The sequence below is a fragment of the Haliotis rubra genome, unplaced genomic scaffold (genome assembly GCF_003918875.1).
Source record: "Haliotis rubra isolate DU_JTF1 unplaced genomic scaffold, ASM391887v1 Scf297, whole genome shotgun sequence".
Lineage (NCBI taxonomy): Eukaryota > Metazoa > Mollusca > Gastropoda > Lepetellida > Haliotidae > Haliotis > Haliotis rubra.
This window is the reverse complement of record NW_025766965.1, coordinates 859,309-869,536: the sequence shown is the minus strand read 5'-3', so window position 1 is coordinate 869,536 and position 10,228 is coordinate 859,309. Positions and strand designations below refer to the sequence as shown.

The following is a 10,228-nucleotide window of genomic DNA, read 5'->3' as shown; positions in this document are numbered from 1 at the left end:
CTCAAAATGGGCTGTATTTAGATGGTATTCAGACCAGACATCAGGCAAATATCAGTGTCAGAGCCCTAGTTTATTCAGGAGTCGTCTGGTATGCCTCAGTGAATGATAAGAATACTGGAATAGTCCTGAATGGCTCAAAATGGGCTCTGTTTAAATGGTATTCAGACCAGACATCAGGCAAATATCAGTGTCGGAGCCCTAGTTTATTCAGGAGTCGTCCAGTATGCCTCAGTGTATGATAAGAGAACGAGAATAGTCCCGACTGGCTCAAAATGGGCTGTGTTTAAATGGTATTCAGACCAGACATTTGGCAAATATCAGTGTCGGAGCCCCAGTTTATTCAGTAGTCGTCTGGTATGCCTCAGTGTATGATAAGAATACGGGAATAGTCCCGACTAGCTCAAAATAGGCTGTGTTTAAATGGTATTCAGACCAGACATTTGGCAAATATCAGTGTCGGAGCCCCCATGCAGTTTATTCAGGAGTCGTCTGGTATGCCTCAGTGTATGATAAGAATACGGGAATAGTCCCGACTAGCTCAAAATGGGCTGTGTTTAAATGGTTTTCAGACCAGACATTTGGCAAATATCAGTGTCGGAGCCCCCGTTTATAAAGGAGTCGTCTGGTATGCCTCAGTGTATGATAAGAATACGGGAATAGTCCCGACTAGCTCAAAATGGGCTGTGTTTAAATGGTTTTCAGACCAGACATTTGGAAACTCACAGTGTCGGAGCCCCCAGTTTATTCAGGAGTCGTCTGGTTTGCCTCAGTGTATGATAAGAGAACGAGAATAGTCTCGACTGGCTCAAAATGGGCTGTGGTTAGATGGTATGCAACCTTTGCTCATTTCTTCATTGTGATCAGTCATTAGAATTAGTTTCAACAAATCCATATTTGATGACGAAAGTTAATGATGTTGTTACTTTATCTCGTTAAAAAGACGTTTTTCATATCTGGACTTTGCAATCCAGTTTATTAATTTTACTCAAAAGGTAAAAAAAGAATGTTTATATCAACTGCAGTTATATCCTGCAGCTGTGTCTCCCCGATGTTTTAACTTCGGTCCGCATTAGTCGCAACAATCACTATCATTTTACATCTACTCACGCCTCAAATTGAAGTGTATTTGGCAGGAAATGGATACGTACATTGTATACATATTTGTTTTCGCTAAAAGTAATATTTCTTGCAGTTGGACTATTACATGTCAACGAAGTGTTTTCACGGTGGAATAAGCGAGATCGCGCGAAACCTCATCGGTGACAGGTCAAATTGTTCCTTGCATAAATCCTATCCAGCAAAACACCATAGTGCGTGCTCTCGCATAACCTCAGTTATGATTATAGATATTTTACATTTATAGAGCAAAGCCTGCAATTAAAACGAAACAATATATTTCTTATGGAAACACAAAAATAATTTCAGATACTAGATTATTTTCGATCACTCCATTAGAATTCATCGGGAGGTAATATAGGATAAATTTTAACTAAATCACCGGTAGATCACGGGGAAAAGTGTACACAGCTGATTGCCATTTCCGACGGTGTATACGAGGCAAATGCACACGCTAATCCTAATCCCTACACATAATACAATGCCTAGCAAAACCAAATTAGAACTAAAAAGATAAATAAAATTTTCTAATAATTTTTAATTGAAAATTTGACGTCTTTACTGACAAAATCGTCTTCGTTCACGGGAATCGATACGATGTCGTTTTCTTACCACCCCCACCCCACCCCACCCCTCTATTTCCTATAGAGGTTTTCAGTGATTGAGTATGGGCATATTTGATATTTAGTTGTTGGTTAATCTTAACATATCCTTAAAACTTAATCCTTATCAAACCTCGAATGGTAAACAACGGACACTAATTAATATGAAGCAAGGGCACATCGGCGCTTGAGTGGGAAACAGTAATTGCAAGTTATGCCAAATGATAAATGTCTGTTACAGCATAATATTTTTAGAAATATTACAAGTAATCATAATCTCAGTATTAATTCTAACTAGCCTGATTTGTTTGACTGCATCATATTTGAGAAAATTAAGCACAAAACTATGAATTGATTGTACGTGCGATGTTAAAGATCGGAAACAAGAAAGTCAGTTTCATGCACACAGATATGAACTATAATTTCCTCGGCGCGCAAGACATAAACAACTAAAGGGCGACATATATATCAAATAAGCAGCCATGGAAATGTATACACGTATATAGTATTAAACAGCAACCATTGGGCGACATATATATATGTATATTACATAAGCGACCATTGGGCGACATATATATACGACCTTTGGGCGACAGTCGCCTAAAGGTCGCATATAAACATGTACGCCGTACACTTTACCTTTGGGCGACACGGTATGGGCGACATCAAAAATATATTCTCTATTTGTATATATGTACAAGGTTTTATCCCCTTTTAATGTTTAATTATCAAATTAAAGTGTATATAACCGAAGAAATATAAAAAATCAATGTACGTTTGTAATATATGGCAATGTCGCCCAAAGGTCGCAGCTTATTGTACTGTCGCCCAAAGGTCGGATTTGCCCTATATATATATATATATATATATATATATATATATATATATATATATATATATATCTATCTATCTATCTATCTATCTATATATCTATATCTATATCTATATCTATATCTATATATAGATATAGATATAGATATAGAGATAGAGATAGAGATAGATAGATAGATAGATAGATAGATAGATAGATAGATAGATAGATATATATATATATATATATATATATATATATATATATATATATATTACGGTAAACTGGTTTGTTCATTTCATCTTTCATCAGAGACATGATGTATCACTGCTTTGTCAACATTGTCGCCATCCAAAGTTATACCTAAGACTTTTGTGTTTATAACCTACATAAGGTCAATCTCTGGTGGAATAGTACACATGGACATTCTTAATAAAAACATGTTTCAAAAAAACAATTAAAAAAATAAAATAAAGAAAAGAGACATTCTTAAAAAATAATGAATTTCCATTCTCGAACTTGTGAAAATGTTGCTGGCTTGTTGTTTTTGTTTTCATGTTTTCCCATTATGTTCTTGTTTATTGGGGGTAGCTTAGTGGTTAAAGCGTTTACTCGTCACGCCGAAGACCCGGGTTCGATTCCCCACATGGGTACAAAGCGTGAAGCCCATGTGCTTTACACACTGTACCCATGAGGTTAGACTAAGGCTTAGTCTCTGAATATATATATAATTTTGATAGTAACAAACAAGCCCATTTATATTGAAAAGGAGCCCTAGGGAGACCAGAGATTCCTGAACCTGAGGAAGTCTAGACTTGCTTTGTTTAGGGCTTTAGCACTGCAGAGATGGCTTGGCAGTGGGGAAATTAATGTGGTTCAGGGACTGTGAGACAGACTACCATGAGGTGTACGAGGTGACGAGCGAACGCTTTAACCACCAGGCTGACCCACCTCCCCTCTCTATTTGGAAAGAAGCATATTTTCTGTGAATGTTTCTAGGTTGTAGTGGCTGCATATGCGTTGTGAATGACTGATACTTCTCAAACAAAGGCAGCATAGCGGTAGTTTGATTCATTCCGTCTATACATTGATAAACGATAAACCCAATTTCACCTCACCTCACCTTGAGTCAGAAATACATTGTTGCATAGTTTCGGTGATATTGGTTTTAGGTTGAGAACAATAAGTTACTTGTTCCTGGGTACAGGGACTTTTTTACGCTCATCGCGAATAACAAATATTGGACAAATGCCTGCAACGTTGACGCCCGTGAAGATCCGGGTTAGAATTGATCTTTCATCAACCCATGCTTGTGGCAAGAGGTGACTAAAGGGATCGATTGGACTGGCTTGCTGACTTGTTTGGCACGTCATTGTATCCCAGTTGTGTAGATCGATGCTCATGATGTTGATCACCGGATTGTCTGCTCCAGACTCGAGTATTTACAGACCGCTGCCATATTGCCGAGAGCGGTGTTAAGCAACACGCCACATGATATAAATGAATGTGCGAAAGTTGGCAAACAATTCTTCAGACAATTCCTGAGTCTGTGCCAGACTGACTGACTGACCGAGTTTGGTTTTACGCCGCTTTTAGCAATATTCCAGCAACATCACGGCGGGGGACACCAGAAATGGGCTTAACACATTGTGCCTATGTGGGGATTCGAACCCGGGTCTTCGGCGTGACGAGCCAACGCTTTAACCATTAGGCTACCCCACCGCCCCGTCTGTGCCAGAAATACCAGTGGCTGATATAGTGAGCAAGGACCGACCTTGTCAGGGACAATAGTAAAAAGCGCTTGATGATTGGCAACCACTCACGTTTCAGGAGTTTTGCCAGACGTTTTTTCTAAATCCCCACAGGGCGACTGCCTATGTTGTTATCGCATGTTGATAACATGTATTGGTCTTGCAGTGATTATAGTTCGTGTGTAATACTTTCCTCTACAACAGCAATGCTTTAAGTTGTGACATTTAAGTATGTTCGTTTTTGATTGGGTGTTACTAAAAAAAAGAAGTGAAAATTTTTCAATAACCACTTCTGAGATCCGGTTCACTGCGCGTAGTGTCAAAACACTAGGCAAGGGTAATCAGTGCATATTTAAAACGTGTTTTATTCATGGTGCATGTCATGGTAGAATGGAGATAATCCTAGTGTGTTCACATTTTTGAAGTGATAAAAGTTGGTTGAACGCTGCTAAATGTAATTTAAAACCGAACGCGTTAGTTAGTCGTTGACACTGGTTATTATCACTCGCAACTAAGTGGGAGAGGGATATTGGTTCGAGCTCCGTCCGTCCGAGATGATGGAGACAGATTTAGGGAAGCAAATTTCATATGCGTTTTCAGGGCGTGAATGCCTTCATGGACTTCGAAAACGGAAAATCGTGTTACAATTTGTTACACAGTTATGGCCTTTGTCGTGCGTTTCTGGACTTAGTGCACGGTATCCCCAATGGGAACAGATTTTCTCAGAAACTGTTCTGGATAGGGAAACCAAAGGTGGTATGTATCTTCAGGACACAAATGCCTTGGAGTTCGAAAACGGAAACCGCGTCACGATTCTTTACAGAGTTATGGCCCTTGTCATGCGTTTCTTGACATAATGCACGTTACACCCAATGGGAATAGATTTTCTCAGCAACTGTTATAGATAGAGAAATCAAAGGTGGTATGGGTTTTCAGGACATGAATGTTGTGGTGGAGGTCAACTCGGGATCCAAATAGGAACTGAACACTGGCGAGGATATTGATTACCATATCTTCTTGTTTAAATACGTTCACCCATTACGAACATGCAGCACTGCTGAACATAACTTTCATTATACAATGACATTGCAGCTTCACAAGGGAATCCCAAAGCAAAGCAATGTATGGATGTTTACCACAAAATCTTTCGTGAACTTGGTATAGAGTCACCAAAGGGTCATAATCACGTTGAATCTCACATTTCAAACCAAAAATCAATGAGGGAAATACTAAGACCCTACAGGCTAATTTAGAAGGCACATTAACATTTCTCTCCAAAACAGCAGTGTTCTATGCAAACCTTAAGATTACAATTATGTCAAATAACAGTATTACATTTCCTGTATCATGTAGGCTTATCTGGATGCCACATTCCCTTTACCATTGCAACATATTCTCTTATCTGAATGTCAAGATGTCACATTTCCTCCAACCACCTACTACAACCCATAACCTCATCATTCTCAGCTCCTCACATTCCCTTAACCACCCAACCAGCCACTGCAACCTATAGGCTGATCCAAATGTGACAGCACATCTTGTCAAAAAACAACAATCCAACAAGGATTTTTTTACATTTATTTTCAGGGAGGTACAATCTATTTCTTGGCAGCTTCCTGTGCTTTGAGAACTCGGACAACAATCTTCTGTTCTTCAATGAGGAAAGCTCTTACTATTCTGTAAAATAAAGTTCACTTTGAAGTTGGAGCCATGGAAAGACATTACTTTCTATTTCATGTCTACACAAACATTTTGATTTTCTTGTAAAATATATTAAATAGCCACTAAGTATAAATCTAATTACTAAGGCATGAGATAAACACAAAATGTCAACCAATGCATTTGACTTGTATCTGACATGTTTGAAGCTAACTTGAGCAACAAAAAAAACCCCAGAGCTTTTCTGATTTAGAATTACACATGTATTCAGTGTTTGCCCTTAATCTTGAAAAGTTGCTGGCCCCAAGGACCCAGAACCATATAATGTTGTGGGTCCTGATCAGAATGTGTAGGCCCTATATTTTAGCTACAATATAAGTAATGCCCAGCAAACAAGGCCATAAGGACCTGCAGAAAACAGAAGCTGTGGGTACAAGTGGTTTTCAGTCGGATTCGGGCCTAAGGACCGATGTTAATTTCGAACGCTGCATGTATTTTGCACTTTCAAAGTTTTTCAGTACAGCTTCACAAAACTTATCACTAATATAAACATTAAACAGGTTGACAGATACGAAAGCATGCATTTTATTTTACTGCCACCAATGTTGTCATTTCCAAATTTTGAAGATTGAGGCTCATGATATTAATCACTGGATTGTCTGGTCTAGACTTTATCACTGACAGAATGTAGTTCATCAAACAGCCGAAATACTGCAATGTGGTAAGTTCACAGAAACTGAAATAACTAAATTCATAAATAGATAATGAGTATTTATTACCTCTCCCTGACACATCTGTGGCACCTAGATCCTCCATATGTCCTTGTAACGGTCTTCAGTCTTTTGGACATGGCCGACAGTTGGAGGGGGCGGGCAGCAGTCACCTAAAACATTATCACAATCAGTAAACAGACTACTGAAACAAACTAATCTGACAAAGGTTGACAAACTCTGCAAACTTGTACCGACAAATGAATAGAGAGAGCACTGTGGCATCTTGAAATAATGCTACATTATAGTAACTTAATTAGACATTCATGAAATTAATGTGTATGTGATGATTCTATCCACAAATGGTAAACACCATACATTTGATTCAGCCAACATTCCTTATCATGTGATAAGTGACTTCAGATTAAGAAGGCTTTATGAGGCCTCTCTAACAGTAACAAATACTTACACCCTGAAGCTTCTGCTTGCAATCACCACATTTAGCACGGGTGCCAAGTTTCTTCTGGTACAAATATACAAGCTTACCACCTGAAAATAGATGAAATATGCTGCTGTTAGTATACCCGTTTTGTGAACATCCTGAAATAATGTGTTAAAGTCTTTCCTGATTACCCAACCAAAGCTCATTAAGATCCCAACCCCTAAATATGCTTACTTTCTACTGTCTGTCAGTGATAAAAGAACATGTTTTCATTATAATTAAATCACATCCCAACCAGTGACTATATGGATTTCAACAGTTTAAACAATGCATCTAATGTTTAACTTATTTAATGAAACTATTTTGATCAGTAAACAAAATAGCATATTAAAGACTTTAATGATTCATAATTACCTGGAGTCTTAGAGCTGTTCATTCACGGTATGTGGCAGGAAATGAAAAGAAACCAAACAACTGTTAGACCACAGAAATGGATGCCAGGAACACAGTAATAAATTATAGTAAGACAAAATGAACCAATTTATATATATTAGACTTGAAAAGATCTTATATGATCATAACACTTGAATCATACATGTAACCTGTATAAGTGTTATATTTAGCAGTCAAAAAATATTCCAGAAATGTTATCCTTTGAATGATTTATCATCTTAAAACAAGACAAGCTACAGATTCTGAGCGCTATTGAAATACAATTTAATTTATAGTCCGTTTGGATCAAAAGCGGACCGATGAATTGCAATCTAACTCGAAAACTAATAAACATATAATACTCAATGAAACGCTGATCATAATCAAAACATCAGACCAACTCAGTGATTCTTTTGCAGAATTTATGTCCTAAAATTAAAAAAGTTGTTTAACAAACTATCATTAAAATTATGACACAGTTCCCTATTTGTTACGAGGGAGGAGTGCAGAGAAAGGGACAGCCAGGTTTTATTGAGTATTTTTTGTTTATTACTTTTCTAGTTAGATTGCAATTCATCGGTCCGCTTTTGAGCCAAACGGACTATAGTCATCTTGTCCAGTCTTTAAAAATATAAATATGTTAGACTGCATGTCAACCTGAGACAAGCTGAATATTGATCATGGTTATATTACGTATAGACTGATCAAAAGCTAATGCTAGATATTCCACCAGTCCTCAGAATACGGTCTTAAAGTTTTGATAAAGCCTTCAAGAGAGCAACCTCAGTGGTCACTGATTTGGCAACTGACAAAGCCTCTTTTTTTTTGTACTTTCACATACCTCAAGGTTAGAAACAGCATAATCTCAAAGTGCAAGATGGGGTTATTCTATTGTTAAACACACTGATCAAGTAAAACTATATATATTTTGTCTCATGTATCAAGGTACAGGCCCACATGTAATGTGTATCATATTATGTCGAAGGTGTGACATGCAGACTTGGTGTTTTGTTTCACTCTTCATCATTGTAACTACGGACTACAGTCCGTTTGAGACAAAATGATACCGATGAATTGCAATCTAACACAAAAACAAATAGACATAAAGAATCAAACCAACGTGGAGTGCAATAAAAACAACAGACCAACTCTAGAAAACAATTGCATAATTTGTGTCACAAAAATAAAAAAAGTTGTTTAAGAAACTGTCATCATTCAGAGGCCCAGATAAGCTGCGTATCCGGGTAAAATACGCATAGAAAATTTCCAATTACGCATTGAAAAATAATTGTTGCGTACCAATTACGCATTTAAACTGTTAGATACGCAAAGAGTTTAAAACAAATGCGTACGGAATATACTTATAAAAATCGCTTTCGTAATGAAAAAGACATCGATTGCTATCAATTTGTACTGTTAGTATAGGACAAGTGTTGTACTGTCAGTATAGGATGACTGATTTTTTATGACATCATTTCCCTTATATTTAAGTTGGTTTTGAGTAGGTATCACATAAGGCAAAACATACCTGCTTAGTACACTTACTCAATGACCCAATACTTAGGGGGGGAAAATGACTGAAATATGCACATATTTGAAAGCAGTGGGTAACGGAAAATGAAATACTCACTCAACATTCATAATACCCACTCCAAAAAAATACAGTGGGTACAGTACCCACATTAGCTAAATCTTATCTGGAGCACTGATCATTTATTTGTGCGTTTTCCCAGTTTGTTACAAGGGCGCATTGGCAACTAAAGGAACAGCGAAAAAAGCGACATGCACGTGCGTTAACGGGTTCTCAACAAATTTTTGAGCTGGCGAGATGACACGTACCCCAGCTGCACAGGCAGGGCGCTGTATGTACTTAGTAATTGCATACATGGGTCACCCCGTCATTTTCATCCTTGAAGAAATCATAGACTTTGTAAATTATAGACTTTCATTTTCTCTCACTTTGTCAATTAGCAGTAATCACATGTCTCCGACGTCACAAATGACGCTGTTCCTTTAGTTGCCAATGCGCCCTTTTAACAAACTTGGAAAACACACAAATAAATGATGCCAGTTTCTTAAACAACTTTTTTATTTTTATGACACAAATTATGCAATTGTTTTCTAGAGTTGGTCTGTTGTTTTTATTGCACTTCGCGTTGGTTTGATTTATTTTATGTCTATTTGTTTTTGTGTTTGATTGCAATTCATCGGTATCATTTTGTCTCAAACGGACTGTAGATACTCCAACTGCACATGGATATTTTTGTAGATATGCTGCCCTCGAGTGCATGTACAACATGTAGTATGATGTAATAAAAATACACAGCTATCATGAGCATCAAAACTATGAAGTGACAAAGAGAAACTCACACTTTTCTGCGGTTGGAGTTTGTGTTGTAATGAAAGACGGCGGCGTCTGAATGTTAATCTCTAAGCCATCTGTCAAAAAAAGATATATAGATAATCCAGATAACCCAACATAGATAACAGACAAAATCATGATCAACGAAAATTTGATCACGTCTCTATGGTCTTGAATCACTACAATGGGTACATGTATCTGTATAAGGTCAAACAGAGAAGGAATTCTTTTCTTTTCATACTTGATAACAGATTATATTGCATACATATTAGAACTAAAGGGGTCGTTGTTGGCACAGGTACTACAGTTTTGTACCCCAGGTATGTTTAGAACTGTCTTCTGA

The 10,228-nt window shown here is 37.4% G+C and overlaps 1 protein-coding gene across 1 annotated transcript; it reads right to left on the bottom strand.

The window, feature by feature from the left end:
- Positions 1 to 5,844: 5,844 nt before the first annotated feature.
- Positions 5,845 to 9,962, bottom strand: LOC124282278 (60S ribosomal protein L34-like). The gene is given in 6 exon segments (XM_046718230.1): positions 5,845 to 5,957; positions 6,719 to 6,822; positions 7,119 to 7,198; positions 7,506 to 7,519; positions 9,894 to 9,931; positions 9,933 to 9,962. Coding segments are annotated over 6 exon segments (345 nt in total). The 3' UTR covers positions 5,845 to 5,878.
- Between the last annotated feature and the right edge of the window lie 266 nt (positions 9,963 to 10,228).